The sequence below is a fragment of the Echeneis naucrates genome, chromosome 13, assembly GCF_900963305.1.
Source record: "Echeneis naucrates chromosome 13, fEcheNa1.1, whole genome shotgun sequence".
Classification (NCBI taxonomy): domain Eukaryota; kingdom Metazoa; phylum Chordata; class Actinopteri; order Carangiformes; family Echeneidae; genus Echeneis; species Echeneis naucrates.
The window spans coordinates 12,151,189-12,167,453 of record NC_042523.1 but is presented as its reverse complement, the minus strand read 5'-3'; the positions used below and the strand labels follow the sequence as shown (position 1 = coordinate 12,167,453).

General features: G+C 41.2%; 3 protein-coding genes across 5 annotated transcripts in view; 2 read left to right on the top strand and 1 right to left on the bottom strand.

Annotated features, from left to right (window-relative positions):
• Positions 1-310: 310 nt before the first annotated feature.
• Positions 311-3,365, bottom strand: dnajc30b (DnaJ (Hsp40) homolog, subfamily C, member 30b). Its single transcript, XM_029517625.1, has one exon. It carries the CDS (start codon positions 3,359-3,361, stop codon positions 2,243-2,245), a length of 1,119 nt encoding a protein of 372 aa, XP_029373485.1. The 5' UTR covers positions 3,362-3,365; the 3' UTR covers positions 311-2,242.
• Positions 3,366-4,124: 759 nt separating this feature from the next.
• bud23 (BUD23 rRNA methyltransferase and ribosome maturation factor) lies at positions 4,125-8,297 on the top strand. The gene is made up of 12 exons (XM_029517882.1): positions 4,125-4,279; positions 4,371-4,408; positions 5,126-5,221; positions 5,565-5,647; positions 6,064-6,160; positions 6,261-6,357; positions 6,454-6,504; positions 6,588-6,673; positions 6,874-6,919; positions 7,007-7,068; positions 7,403-7,492; positions 7,671-8,297. Exons 1-12 carry the CDS (start codon positions 4,232-4,234, stop codon positions 7,723-7,725), a joined length of 849 nt encoding a protein of 282 aa, XP_029373742.1. The 5' UTR covers positions 4,125-4,231; the 3' UTR covers positions 7,726-8,297.
• Positions 8,298-8,796: 499 nt separating this feature from the next.
• stx1a (syntaxin 1A (brain)) overlaps positions 8,797-16,265 on the top strand; it is a 40,016-nt gene continuing 32,547 nt past the window's right edge. For all 3 annotated transcript variants that reach the window (XR_003841441.1, XM_029517983.1, XM_029517984.1), the window contains exon 1: positions 8,797-8,890. Coding sequence is in view for 2 of the 3 variants with exons in the window: in XM_029517983.1 (XP_029373843.1) it covers positions 8,861-8,890 (30 nt within the window). In the remaining variant the exon portion in view is untranslated. The remainder of the gene's footprint in view (positions 8,891-16,265) is intronic.

Below are 16,265 nucleotides of genomic sequence, written 5' to 3'. Positions count from 1 at the left end.
GATAAAAATCGATTAAAATCGATTTCAAATGTGACAAATATGAAACTACACTACCAGTCAAAAGACACACTTGGACACACTTTTCTGTTCATTTGAATAAGAATATCTTTTTTTAAAATGGTAATTCGATATTTGCAAAGATTAAATAAACAAGACATTGACATAAATGAGCTGCTATCAGTTTCTGACTTAGTCTTAATGCTAAGCTTAAGATTTAATGCTAAGCTAAATCAGGTGCTATCAGTAACTCCCCCTTTGGTGTAGAGAACAAGAACAATCATTGTACCAAAAATGTTGAAATTTTCTTTTAATGCATGTTAAACGCATTGGAAAACAGCATAGCAACAGCAAGCGGCTACTTTATTTTGAACATATTCAGCAAGTTTCTTCAGTTCGATTAAACATATCAAGACCCAGAATCTGTCTGGTCAAGCATGGCCATTTAGTGTCGTCGGGGAAAGGTCAGTTTCAGTCAAGGAGCGGATAGAGCAGTTCATGTGCCAACTTGAATCCTATTTTTGAAACGTATTTATTCCTCAGCCGTTGTAAATTACATTTTTCCTATTGAGTCTTATTTATGTACAATTGATTGATTCTTCTTGATGAAACATCCTCAGTGGAACACGTCCGTGCAACAGCCCTTTTCACATATCACAGATTTGCTCATGTCTTTTTTATTTTCGTAGCACTTCTCAAGGCTGAACTTTCTGTTGTCTGACTGAGTTTTGAAGAGTCTGTGCAATTTTGTACAAAGTGATGTACTTGACATACTACTTTATATTTCTGTGAATAAAATGTGAACAAACTATTGCACAACTGATTTCTAGTTATCTGCTCTTTATTATCATAGCCTGAGGGTTCAGGCTGAAATGGTGGTCATTTAAGTCGAGTGCTTTAGTGTTGCAAACAGTCATAACTCTTTAGACCTAAAATTGTCCTCCAATCAGTCGTCTTCATTAATGGAAGTGAAACATGACATGTTAGCTGGTTTTCCACTGTTTCAAGTTGAGTTGCATACAACGCAGTCAGCCAAGGTTCCTCAATTATGCGCTAATGTTACAACACTTATGAATTTAGTGTTATTTCAAAGAGAGACACAGACAGAGTCAGATTTAAAGATTATAGTTTGATTCGTATTGACAACTTCAGTCAGTTTAAAAGACATGGTCAACATAATTCTGGACATTGACGTGGATACATGTTTCTAATGTGTTACTTTTTCAGGAAAACTGGACCGCAAACACACTGTCAACCACAGTATGAGATGCATCAGTGTTCCCTCATGCCTCCAGCAGTAACGCAGAGATCATGTTGCTGTGAATGGATGCCCTCTACAGGGAAGTTATTCTAACACTGCAGAAAAGAAATCCTGGGTAAAAGCAACTATATAATAACATTGTCAATAAATAAATTATTATATTTGCTCAATAACATTTCCATGTCACAAGCAATTTCAAAATTCTTAATAACACATCAAATGTGACGTGGTAGCTTGTATGTACATTATATACACACGCACAAAAAAAAAAAAGAAACTTATTCAAGTGTATTGATCTAATAATAGAAAAATATCTCCTTTCCATTCCATTACAGTAGCAGTGTGTCAGGGAATAAGTAGGAGAACTGGGAGAAGTTCGATATGGAAGCTGCTAAAGAAAAGCTGTAACTCTGGAAGAGATGCATTTGAATTGTCAAACAACACTGAAGCCTGAAACAGATTAAAATAAACTTCACAATACATGTGCTTTGATTTTTCCAGTAAGTTTTATGAAGATCAAAAACATATCTCAATTTTACTAATTTCTTTTTGAGAGCACCTCATAAATGGGCCATTTAACCCTTTGACACCAGTGTAATGTTTCTAGTCCCAGCATTAAAACATTTTTTACTGCTGAAAATGCATGAGTACAGTTTTAAACATGCATGGAAAAAGGTGGAAACTGCAACCAAGTTATATTTGCCTCCTGACAAAAAACAACTGAAAGAAACACTATTTAACAAGAATCCCTGAGAAAAACATTACCTGAACCTGGTGCTGTTTTCTTTTCTGAACCAATGTGTCTGCTTTTATCTTCTATTATTCCTGTTCCTTTAATGTTCTGTTCCTTTGCTTATGCCTGCAACATACTGAACTAATACGCTTCAACTGTAACAAACTGTGCAACACATGAAAAACCATTTGAGGTAGCACCCCAGCCCCGGCCCTCACTCCGTCATAACATATGGACACATATCTTCTGGTTCAGGGCTTATGGACACTCAGAAGCATCAGCCCTGCCATGGCCATCAGCATCCCCACAGTCATCTCCATCATTTTGCCGTGCCACCAGCGTTTCAGATGCTCTCTCTGCCTCTGCTGCATTTGCTCCTTTCTGGCTTTCATTTCCCTCTCTCTCTGTAGCTGCTCCCCATAGTGAGCACGATAAAAGGCATCGAAATCAAACATGGGCCTCCCCCCAACTTTGGAGTACTGCCTGGGTCTTTGTTGATGGTGCTTCTGTGGGGAGCCTGGGGATCTGCTTGTGGTGTCTTTGGAGGATGGTCTTCCTGCACTTTGGATGTCCGACTGGCTCAGGATGCCTCTGTCGTACTTCCTCCTCAGGCTGATGTTTCCCAGGATGGTGTAAGCCTCGCTGATCTCAGAGAAGCGCTGGCTGGCCTCCTTGCTCCCTGGGTTCTTGTCAGGGTGGTAAATAAAGGACTGCTTGTAGTATGCCGTCTTGATCTGGGACTGGGTGGCACCTGGGGATATTTTCAGGATGTCGTAGTAGGCCGTCCTGCTTCTGTAAAGGAGTGGAGCTTCTTTGGAGCTGCTGCCGCTCCTCCAGCAGTAGTTTTTAGCCGCTGTAGATGGATCAGGTTGTAGTTTCAGACGCCTCAGTCTCTGTCCACAAAGTGGTCCCTCTGATCCCTGATCTGCCGACATGAACATGACAGTGCAGAGAGCTCGGAGCTGCTGGGGGGATCTGAAGGTGTCGGGGTGGTTGGAAATAGCTCCTCTGGTCCAGCATGTCATCCTGTAAAGGAGGAGTCTGTCCTTGACAGCAGGCAGCAGGCTGGCAGCGAAGTGCAGAGCTGTTTCACAAGCTGGGAAGTTCCCTCTCGTTTCAACAAGTCCGACCAAACAGAATGAATCCGGCTCCAAAGTCGGAGCATAAAGTAAAGTCCCATTTACCTGTTGATGTTTACTTTTCCTCCGTCTGTAGACGCTCTCTGACAGCGGCTGATCTCCATGCTGGCCCCTGCCTGCCTCCTGTCCGACACGGCTCTCCCTGCAGGAGCAGCCGGGCCGACTGTGGCCGCTCCTGAGGGCGGACAGGCGGCACGCTCCGCTCGCCAGCTTCTGACCGACCTCTGCCATTTTACCGAGGATCGGACCGGTGCACGGGCCGGAAAACACATGTGGCATCCGCTGACGTCACACGTCCTGCAGCCAATAAGAATCAGTGTTTACAGGACGTACTTACCGACCGACCAATCATCATCCAGACCAAAGGGTCACGGTTCAAAGTTGGATTAAAAAAATACAAAAAGATGAATGACACTAATTATTAATTTTATAATAAGGACTCTAATGCGTTTTGTACTTATTTGTATTTTATCATATTTGCTCCAATGGATACAATCTAAACCTTCTGGAAAAGATATATTTGGTCAAAATAAATTTAAAGGCAATATCAACGTTGTCACCTTTTGCAAAAAAATGTTAAACCCTTTTTTTCAAGTATGTTACAGCCCTTTGTATTTTATATTTGTGTGTCGTTATTATATTTACACTTATCGTAACTAATTTTATGTATGCATGGCAGGAACGCTCCTGTGATTTATTTTGCTCTGCTGTTGGAGAAACCTGTAACAATTCTGATGAAAATAACGCCTGCATCAGCTTTAGTGACATAAAGATCATTGTTAACAATACTACTATTTCTGGTACTAATACTACTAGCAAAAAAACAACAACAACGATAATAATAATAATAATAATAATAATAATAATAATAATAATAAGAAGAAGAAGAAGAAGAAGAAGAAGAAGAAGAAGACTGTTTGTGTGTGAACAGCAGAGGGCGTCATAGTTGTGTATTTCCGCTGGGTGTCTTTGTTACATCCAACGAAGAAGAAGTTTCACATGTTCACCAGCTGCTGTAGCGTTAGCTTGTTTTTGACTTGATATAACAAATACATTTTTCATTGTTCAGACGCAGACACACACACACATAGAGGGACAACCATGGCGTCCAGCTGTCGACGGCCTGAGCACACAGCTCCTCCAGATGTTGTGAGTCTCTCGCTGTATTGTGTGTTTGTAGTGGAAGAGTCGCACTGAGTGGTTGTGTGTTTGTTATAATCATGTGCTCTCGTCTTTGCAGTTCTACAATGAAGAGGAGGCGAAGAAGTACTCTCAGAAGTGAGTGAGGATGCCACCTCTCCCTCAGTTAGGTTCATGTAGCTGAAACTAACACACTCCGATCCAACACACCACATTCAGTCCAGGCCATTTAAATCAATGACACCCAGCTTACACTGACGATCAAACTGATTAATCCGGAGGATGTAGTTTGTGTTGCTCTTCAGTTGTATTGCTTCATATTCACTGCTGTTTGTGTTCCTTGATTCGCACTCATGTGATTTCGGTGTCCTCTGGTGTGTTTACTTTTTATACATATCGGTTTTGGATGTTCTTGTATTCCATTGGGTTTAATTATGCTGTTCTCTTTTACTAAGCAGAAACTAGTGTATGCAATATTTAGCAATATTTAGTGCTCTTTACTGTTAGTTTGACAAAGCAAAACTTTTTGAAGGTTACTGGCTAAGTTTTAGTTATTACATTATTAAGTAATATTTTAATGCTTTACAGCTGCTGAATTGCGCAATAACAATGTAATGATATTAAACCTAATCATTAGTTGCAGCTCTAAATCAATACATTATTCCCATAAGATTGTGCATTCTGAATATTTTGGCAACATGCTGCAGTTTCTCCCTGGTTGTAGAGTAAGAAGTCTTCAGAGAAATCACAAAATCAGACATCGGTTCCGGCTGTGATTTTCAAAAGTTTTATTAACTTGTATGAGAAATTCTTCACATTGAAAGACTTAATGTAGCTGATTTTCTTGCCTCCCAGTTCTCGAATGATTGAGATCCAGACCCAGATGTCAGAGAGAGCTGTTGAGCTTTTGAACTTGCCAGAGGGACAGCCATGCTTCCTGCTAGATGTGGGGTGAGTGACAAGGATTATTTATTTATATTTATTAATCTGAAATACATTGTTTTATCTGAACTTGGATTTAAAAAGTTATTAGAGTAAACATAATCTCATCAGGCCATACTTGTTTTGTTTTGTTTTTTGGTTACAGTTTACAAGCATACAGGTATTTTAGAACAATGAAGTACATCTTGATCTTAATCAAATTTGAAGTTGTCTGATGCTGCAGGGAATGGGTGGGTTTTCCTCAGAATGTCACCATTGTGATTGTTTTGTATAAAATTAAGTTAACACAAGACCTCATTAAGTCCAGAATAGCGCAGTGACATTTACGCACAATGCCTGTCCTTTCTCTCAGGTGTGGCTCTGGGCTCAGTGGAGACTACCTGTCAGAGGAGGGACACTACTGGGTCGGAGTCGACATCAGCAATGCAATGCTGGGTCAGTCTAACGCTGTTACACTGAAGATATTTTTATTTTTTACTAAATGTCATCTGAAAATGTGGAGGTCTCAGTGATGTGGCCTACTTAAATTGCCTTTAAATATTGGAAACACTGGATTGTGTATTGTGTACACAGTAGGCTGTGATTGTTTTTGTGCGATGTTTCACTCAGTGCCATCTATTGTGGGTCAAGGTTGCATTCACCGATTAGTTAATTATACCAAGATTTATGTTTATAAAGAGCTGGACTGGACTGGCCAAAATGTGATATGTCAATTGATTCAAAGACAACAGCTTTTTTAAGTGTGATGTTTGCATATTAAATAATATCTCTTTAACAATAATTTCAGTTTCAGGTTAGATCTGGATGAATTTCTGAAACGCTGATCAAATGTCATTTTCTTCCACTGACAGATGTTGCACTGGACAGAGAAGTGGAAGGAGACCTTTTACTAGGGGACATGGGCCAGGGGATGCCTTTCCGATCTGGCACCTTTGATGGATGCATCAGGTGAAATGTTTGCATTTGAACAAAAAAGGAAAAGAAATCCCCTTGATTCACGCTGAATCATTTGTGACCTGGTCTTCCTTTCATGCTTGTTCCCTGTCAGTATTTCTGCCCTGCAGTGGCTCTGCAATGCTGACAAGAAGTCGCATAGTCCTCCAAAGAGACTCTTTACCTTCTTCAGTACTCTTTACTCTTCCCTGGTAAGCTTTTGTAACGCAGCCTGATCTAAACGTCCACATACACCAAGATTTACATTGAAAACCTGTACTTATTTCTCTTTGCTCCTTATGTTTCAGACAAGAGGCGCTCGTGCAGTTTTTCAGCTTTATCCAGAGAACTCAGAGCAGGTGAAAATGCACTGTTCATCTAAACTCTAAACCCTCTCTAGAATCTCACACTTACATTCAGTCTTCTTCTTTTCTCTCTGAAGCTTGAACTCATCACATCACAGGCCATGAAGGCAGGTTTCAGTGGAGGCATGGTGGTGGACTACCCCAACAGCAGCAAAGCTAAAAAGTCAGTACCTCAGCAGCAGGGCTTTTATTTTGAGATGTTCAGCAGCAGCCGTCTGTAATTCCTTCTTAATAGCCTGTGAAATTGGCACCAGTGTACTCGTACAGCACTAATTAGAGCAGGGGGACATTACCCTTGTGATCAGTTATTTCTCATTAAAATGGTTAGCCTGATTTACTTTTTCTCTATTTCTATATTTCCAGGTTCTTCTTGTGTCTTTTTGCTGGAGTAACAGGAGTCCTTCCGAAAGTAAGAAACTGACGAGTTGGCATTCGTGGATACTGCGTATTGTTTTAAATACATCATGGTAACTGTTCTCTTCTTTGTCCGTTTCAGGGATTAGGATCAGAAACTTCAGACAGAGCTGTACCAAATCAGGTCCAATACTCAGGACAAAGGTAAAAACAGTCCTACACAAAGTAGACGCGATAGAAAATAATTTGGTTATACTAACAAAAAGGTTTATTCCAACTTATCAGTTGTTGTTTGGAGAACAAGACGGTCTTGGTGTTGATAAGTGCAGGTTCAGTCATATCTGTATTGATTAAGCCAAAAGACCAAGAGAAATCTACAAGGGTCATCGTCCTGACTGATTTAAAACCCTCTCAGGCAGGTTTTCCTTCCTTTCACATTGAGATGTTTAACTGGAGGAGTAAAACACTTCCATCAAATGCAGACTTTTGGAATGTGATTTGCCATTTAGCTAATCAGCTATACCTTGTCTTTCTGGAGATGCCGATTTAAAAACATGAAAGGCAAATCAGTGAAGAAGGGACGAGATTGGATCATAGAGAAGAAGGAGAGGAGGAGAAGACAGGGGCGGTAAGTAGACGTCACGTAAATTGGTCGATTTGTTGTTGTTTTTTTCCCCCTGAATTATTGATGTTTTAAATAATGAAATACGATTTCACATTTAGCTAAATTTGAATCATTTCTGATTAGTTGAGTTTATTGCTGTTCGCTGACACCTCTCCTTTGGTATCTGCTTTATGGCCTGCAGGGATGTTAGAGCTGACACAAAATACACTGGACGTCAGAGAAGACCTCATTTCTAGCTGCGATTTGTGCAGCTGCGCCTTCATTAGCTGTTGTGCACACCACCCTCCACACAGTCAGACCCCTCTGGAGCTGCACAGTGTTTGGGCTCTGTAAATTTCTCAGCCTTTTAATTTAAGTGGATGAGACAGTGAAATTCTACCACAATCAATCATTTTTATATTTAGTTGAGTCCTCACATGGTGATAAGACTGCGCTGTCATGGTCATGTCAGTTGGAACATGCCAATGGGGTGTACATACATGCACAGCCCCCTGGTGACATTGAATTTTTATGGATTATGAAACGGCATTCTCCATTTCTGATCAGCTATTTATCTGCAATATTTTCTCAATTAAAACTAAACAAAAAAAGATATATTTTTTTTTACTGACTTTCATGCTTTTTTTTTTATGTAGAAAAACATGCATATTGTTATAAGTATAACAAAAGCCACAACATAAAGGGCAGATATAAAATGACACATACATGCACAACACGTTTGTGTAACATGAAATGTTCTTAGCAGTTTCAGTTATTGAAGCTTATCTAAAGATGAGCAATGTGAGTGGAGATGTAAATAAAATAACATGCTATCTAATATTTTAGATGTTTTTGTGATGGTTTCTGTAGCTCATTCTAATCAACAGAGCAGCCCACCACCACCTTTAATATCGGATATCGATTTCAGTCAGATTAATTGTTCCGACGACAGGAACTTATCTCTGTCCTCATTTTCAGGAATTTCTTTAGCAATTCAGAAAAAGGGGCCTTCCTCCGACAGAGGTCGCTGTGCGCTCTGGCACCGTATGAAGCACCTGGGCGTTATATGTGAACCAGCTCAATCAGTAACCAAACCCAACAGTTTGGTCAGTCAGCCTCTGAGCTCTGCAGGCGGCAGCGGAGCAGAAAGGAAAGTTAGAAAGGTCACTTAGTTGCGGGTGTGTAATGGGTTAACGGCGGCAGGCCTCGCCTTACCTCACCGGGCTCCGTAAAGTGGCCCCTCCATCCCGGCGCGCAAACCGAGAGGGAGGGGATCCGCCGACAGACGCGCCCATTCGGTCGCTCTCTCATCATCCAGTCGGTCTCCGCCCCGCCGCTCCATCACTGCGCACATCCTGAGGACGACGGGCTGCACCGCAGGAACAGGGAGCCATGAAGGACCGCATGCAAGAACTTAGACATGTGAGTGACTGTTTGGTTGTTTCCAATGTTCCCGGCTCACCTGTTGGCTCCGTGGACGCTGTGGATCCGCTCTGAGATGGTGTAAAAGCGGATCCAGGAAGCGGAGAGCTCGGAGCGCTCATGGAGCAACAGTTGACTCCGATGGAGGCTGAAACTGAGCGTTTTCTGAGGCAGGCGCGGATCGATGCCAGCTTTTACTGTGTCCGACGGAGGATTCACGATTTCACATGTCTAAACAATGTAAAGTCATTTCCCTCTCCGACCTTTATTTCGTTTATGACCAAGACTCAGGAGAGAGGCACGTCCAGTTGGCCATATTGATATTTAAAGTTTAAATCAATTGCTTCATTCATTTTGGTGTTCTTTCTTTAAAAATATGTCACCAGTGAATGACCTGGTGTGTCTGTGTGGCCTGATCGATCTATGATAGTGTGATAGTGGTGGGAATCAGTCCCAGCTCGCCTTTGGCACCTGATGTCAATGTCCACTCTCTGCGCGCCACAGACGGGTTCATCCAAAGCACAGAAATAATCAGTTTGAAGCATACACTCTCAGCACAGTGGCATGCCTAACATTAGTGTTACTACAGCCTCACGTTGTGTAATCACGTGAATGAATCCTTAAAGAATAATTAGGTATTTGACCTGACACTGATACAGAGTATGTGGAAGTAATTATTTTCGTCCAGAGGAATGCTGATGCAAGCTTTGTGTGTCTGAGTGCGGTGGGGGGGGGGCAGGGCAGCTAAATAACGAGAGGAAACAATTTACAGCTCCTCAGATCGAGCTATGAATTGGAATTGGCCTCAGGGGGAAACAACCCAACCATGCCAATTCTCTGTGTGTGTGTGTGTGTGTGTATGTGTACACACACTCGCACACGCATCCATTTACAAATGTGTGTGTCTGTGTGCGTGCTCGGCAGAGGCGTGTCTCCACTCTGCCACGCTGTTGTCAAGAGAGACAGAAATAGTCTAAATCTTATTCACCAGCTTCTTCAATCAAATTTCAACCATTCCTTTCAGGGTCCACAGAAATGATGTCTGCTCCTGATTTACCCTTTCATAATTTCTGATGTCTGAGAAAAAGTCACCTGAGCAGCTCCAGCCAGAACAATTTCAGGCAATCCTCACCAAATAAAATGGAACTAAATTGCGAGTCCCAGACAGTTATTTTTTATCACCAGTATTTTAATATTGTTTTCCATCCAAAGCCTCCAGTTAGGGCAGCTTCTTGAATATAATTCAAAAGTCTCAGAGGGCCTGGAGCACTCTTTTGAACAGTGCATTTTAGGATAAATATGTGCAATAGTGTAACAGCTGTGAACGAGTGTTCTGGAAATATTGACATCAAATTAAAACTGGCCTTACAGCCAATGATTTGGAGCTATATTTTCTATATCATGTTTCTATCTGGCTTTGAGCCCCTCCACGATTCGTCTCCTCGTCATGGTGGGGATTTGGGTGCCCTATGTTGCCAGGGAAACAGCCACCGCGTAGTCTCCCAAGTGAAAGTGGCCCCACGGGAGGGGCCAATCAATGTGACAGCAAAGCAACTCAAACTTGACAGGGACATTATACATCTAAACAAAATTCAATCTGGACAATTTTATCAGGAATGCATGAAAGTAACCTTTCCCGCTCCTGACATTGATTCTGGGGCCTTCAACTCAAATGCGAGTCCCAAACTTATCACCAGGAACACTTCTATGTGAGTGCAAGGATTGTAGGGCCACTAAAAGGTCGGACTCTGTTAATGTCACTGTAGGAAAAAAGAATCTTGCAGAATCTTACATTGGCAATCAGTTCGTAATACGTAATGTATGTTTGCTAAGTTTGGAATATGTAATTCTGCAGTTTCTATCATTTCATTTGGAAATGCTTGTTCTTTCAGTTTAAGAACCAGGGCATAATATTTGGTGGTCTCTACTGGTGAGGTTGGAGATTGCAACCAGCTCACTACCCCCTCCCGCTTCACACCTCTTTATCCAAGCATGGAGGATAAATAACCCCGGTCCTCAGGAAACTCTCCAGAGACGGCGTATAGTTTGGATGTTCTGGTTTACAGTAGAAACAATGCTGTCCAACATAATGGACTCCCCTGCCGATGTGAGATTCTTAGTTTTAGATGATACAAAGCTGAAAACATATTCATGGTTAGATTTAACTTCTGCCATAGAGCCTCCTAAATTCCTCACAGTAGATCTTAAAATGTTGGGGGGGGTTTTTTTGTGTTTGTTTGTTTGTTTTTTCTTGAGTAAAAATATTTGCTTTGGACTGCATTTTATATATATTTTTTAAATAGGATAAATAATTTAACTACACTATCCCATTACAAAGATATTGGATTTCACAAAGAAACAAATCATTGGTTTAGCAAAAAGTCGACTGAGCCCTGTAGATTTTACCGCAGCCATGTCTTTCCATTGTTCATGTGCAGGTTTACTCCCCAATGTGCTTGTTTGCCATTTTGGCAGGAAATTAAGTTTTGCTCATATTTGTGTGAGGGTGCAGGTTCTGCTCCAACATTGGCCATAAGCACATAAAGCTGCTTTATGAGCTCAGTACCTGCCCATGACTGCTGCCTAAAGCTGCAAGTCTCGATAAGTGAAATGTTCACATGGCCTTGCCCTCCCCCTCTCACCTTGCCCCATCACTTCGAGCTGGCCTAGCAGTTAGCAGTGGCAGATCATCCATATATGATGTGTTTGTCAACCTTCTTCAAGCTCTGGGACCTGAGGGGAAACGCACTGATGAGTTTCTTACAGATTTCATGCATCACAGAATCATGTGCCATTGTTTGTCAGGTTGCAGCTAGGAGTTATTTATTTAGGCAGGCATTATAAACACTGCACCCGTAACAGGTCATTTTGCCTTCATATGTCCTCATTTTGTCTTGACGTTTTATCAGCCCTCTGTCTTTTTTTCGTCAGTCGATTGTCTATATCTGCCCCTTTCTTGTCTCCATCTCTTTAATAATAACCTTCTCATTTCTTTTATCCTCTTCGTTCCTCCATTATTGCTCTTTGCTCTTTTTCTATCACTGATTTTATCAGATGGCTTCCTGTTTTTTTTCCTCCTTTCTCCCTCTTCGCTTCTCTGTGCAGCCTTGTTAGTGAATGTTAGTATTGGTTCAGGCAGGTATGTGTGTGGTGATGTTACAGTGACACATTAACTAATGGCATGGATACAAAGCACTGAAACAGAGGCTGTGTTTGTGTTTGATCCCTTGACTCCCTTTATTCACTTTTATTCCACGTATTTTATTTCATCCTGTCCTTGACCTGATTTTAACTGTTGGACTGAACACTGATCCTACAGGATCGAAGGTTTTATTTTTTCCCCATTCAAAGCTTCAGGCCCCCGTAACTCTCGGATCTGTGACTGCTCCCCTCTGATTCTCTCGAGAATGTGTGAGAGAAGCAATAATGCAGCAATAAAATGCACCATCAATATTGTATTGTCAGTGATAACCATGTGAGACGACAGACATGACTTTGACAGGACTCAAAAACATTCTCCATCAACACATACAGGCTGCATAATTGCATTAATGAGCCACAAAATGATGACTTTCAGCATCTGTTGACAGCTAATAGTAATATTTTTCTGACTAGACGGTCCATTGAGCGCCATAATCCTCATCGGTGCTAGTAAATATTGAGATAAGCATTACCTATTTTCCTTTGAGATTTCCTGCCTTTCAAAGTCTTGTGATATAGTTATATTTTAAAATTTTGTGTCTGATCTATGAGGTAAAACCTTTTAAAGTTTAAATAATAAATACAGAGGATTCTGTTGTTAAACCTTGGCTGTTTGTGGTGAGTGAATTAGCTCCGGGTTATCTTTGTTAGTGCTGTTAAAATCCAATTTTAGCAGCCTTTACACATCATTTCATAATCAAAGGCAGCAGGCTGTTTCTGCAGCACCAGAGACAACACCTTCTATCACAGATTACTGTTGGAGATTAAGACTTTTAATTAAATTTATAACCAAATAAATTGCCATTAGTGCCGGGCCTCTCTGATGGTCTTTCTTTGGTGATTTCTTTCTCTGGTCTTGCAGAGTAATATGCCACATCTTGCCAGTTATAAGACGTTGTTTGGCATCAGTTGCCAAACAATATACACATGAAAGTATTTTTAAAAAGTTTTGGTTGTTTACCTAATCCATGGCCTCTTTTTACGAAGCATTTCTTGGGATATTTACTTTTGTATATATTAGCATATTGCCATCTTTTATTTAGTCGGCTGTGTTTATTTTTTCACACCTGTTTGGTCTTTAAAATGTGTGAAAAGCGAATCGGAGTTTTATGGTGGTGCTAAAAGCATGATCCAATCTTTCTCTTGCTTGTTTGATCACTCACTCAATGAGTAGACATTTGTGTCCATTGGAAACATAAAAGTAGCCCAGTGTGTAGATCTTGTGTGTGTGTGTGTGTGTGTGTGTGTGTGTATAGTAAAGCCCTGCTGTCACCACTGTTTTGTAGACTGAAACAGTTAGGTGATTAATTGTTAATCAACATCAATAACTTATTCACGCTTGAGGTATTTTTCAAACAGTGATATCAAACATTTCTCAGGTCTCATTAGCTTTACTTTTTTATGTCCTATCAAATGTATTTTCTCAGAAAATTGTATATTGTGTTTTTAATAGTTTTGTCTCTCTGCACCTTTTCACTTTTGTTTCTACCTTTTGTTTTAAGATTATCTTTTGGTTTCTCTCTTCCAGGCTTTCATCTTTAATGACTTGCACATGACATGCCTCTCATTCTCTGTGCCATTCCCCCCATTTCCACAACGTAATTCTGTTATCGGTGTTTTGCTGCTGTCATGATCTTTCATGTGGGGCGCTTGGTGTATATCCACAGGGGAATAAGGGCAACAGGCAGGGGGTGGGTAAAGACTTAAGCTGTGGCAGCACATCTCTTTTTCTCTTTTGCTTGGGATCTGTCATTAAACTTCATGACATTTTCTCACCCACTCCTGCAATGCTGAACACCAGCTGTCCACTTGCTGCTAGCTTCACGCTTTCCCAGGGCTGAAATGTTTGTGTACAAATGTCAACAACAGCATATAATTTATATGATCATATCTGTCGGCCATGTTTGATTTCTGGAAAGATGTGTTGTTATCACCAATCATTATTTATATGTTCTAGCAGGTTGATTTCCCTGTTTATGGTCAGAAAGATATAAAGGAGGCAGACGACAGAAGGGGCTGAAAGACAGAGAGGAAAACAGGAAGAGTAATAAAATCTGAGGAGGAAGAAAGCGTATGAGGAAGAACAAGTTTAATTTGTCATTCATGTCCAAACGGAAAATTTGGTTGGTCAAAGGAGTGCTGACATGGTCTTGAGGAAGAATAGTGTGATGGCATGACTAAAGAGAGCGAGACAGCGGTAACTGCGTCCATGTTGTGTGGGCCTAATGAAGCTGAAGAGAGCGAGAGAGAAGAATGCCCATGAGTGACAGACAGGGAGCATGAGAAAGAATAAGGAAGATGATTAAAGGGGGGGGGACTTTGAGGAAGGAATGATTGCACACACACTTTGACTCTGTGCTGCCCGGGTAGCAGAATCTCACATCTTCTCCCTCCCACATTCTTCTTGGTGGCTCTGCTGTAACCTGCCCTCCACTCATTTCCAATATCAAAATGTTTACGCTTTACGAGCTTCTTATTAGCAGGAATGCCCTGATGAGCTTGTGTCCATGGGGAAATCTACGAGGCCGTCTGTTTTTGTTTCAGCATTGGCTGAAATTCATCCTGGTGCCCTGAATCAATGATGGAGACTTGTTGATTTTGCTTGAAGACTGCCCTGGTGTTGTTGTTGTTGGTGCGAGGGAAGAGTGATGTGGAAGCAATTGAATGAGTTTTACATTTGGCCGCTCGCTGTTTGACTCCGTCTATCACTTCCCCTGCCCCCTTGGCTCCCACACTGCTATGTAATTGTCCTGTCTCGATAGCTCTGCACTGCACACTCTGCCGTCAGCTGGTCATTCGTTCTGACAGTCATTCAGTCAGCTGACCGGCAGGGCAATCAGTCCTTCTGATGGGTGTGTTGGTTTGTGGCTGTGCTTGTGTTGCCTTTATTGTCTTTCTCTCACAACAGAAGCGTGACAGGATTAAAACCTCAATGAGTTATTTCATTATTCTGCCACTACATAAATATTATAATTCATACTCTGGTGACCTGCATGCCCAGTTCAAATCCTACATTCCTGAGGATTGGATATAAGTCGTCATGTTGAAATAAATTTTCCTGTGTATTTATGCAGCGTGTTTATGTGTTGTTTATGTGTTGTAGATATCTTGTTGTGTAGGTGGTGAAATGCCTGAAGGCTTCAGCTTGGGCACAGGTCATGTAATGTCCATGGCTATTATCATGAGGGCAGTTGTGTGTATGTGTGCTGTTGTATTATCTTTGTGAGGACCAGTTTAGGTGTTACGTCATAAGACAATGGAGGTGAATGGAAATTTGTGCTACTGACAGGATCAAAAAAATACCATGCGTTTCCAAAAACAGCAACTCTGATTGCTCATCGTGGTTCATAGATCAGATGTTGTTAACCATCCTGTGTGTCCAACACTGATTCTGAAATAATAATAAAAGAAAAACCACCAAGTGTTTTCTGCTTTAGGATACAAAAGGTGAGAGAATGAGCACCCATCCATAATGATAATGAATGTTGTGTAGCTATAGAATAATAATAATAATAAATCGGGTTGTGCTCTCAGTATTCCTCAGTGCAGCTGACACAGATTTTCTAATGGGACTGCAGGAAGTTTCTGAAATTGACTTTAATACAAAGATGCAGGAAACAGGTCTGCTTTAAAATGGATACAAAAAAGGACAATAATTTGCTTTCTATACATGGGTTTTCATCTTTCACGCAGCTTCTCTCCCACATTCTCTGATAAAAGCGTGAACAGGGTCTGAAAGCACAGGACTTAGTATACTTCCTCCCGTTGCTCTTCATTTAACCTGATTATTGATACATAAACACATTCTCTCTGCGCCCTGTTACTGCACACAGTTTTCAGCTATTGTTGCGCTGACCTGGTTCTTCTCCTTTTTTCTGTGCAGATGTTAGTGTGCTGGCTAGATGTCTGGCTTATCTCTTGCTCCCTCACACTGAACTATATTTCCTCCTGTTTACACTGGATTTGCAGGCGCTGCCTTTTGTCTTTATGGAGCGACTCCCTTCTGGCGCGGTGCCCAGAACAAGTCTCTAATCTAATAAACAACATAATCAGGCCAATACTCCTGCTGGGGTGCTTCACCCAAGTTAGCCCCAGAGGCAGAGTGCACAGTGGGGTTACAGTGACCGGCTTGGTGTGCATTATTCTCTCTGTGTGTTTACTGTCTGTTATGCAT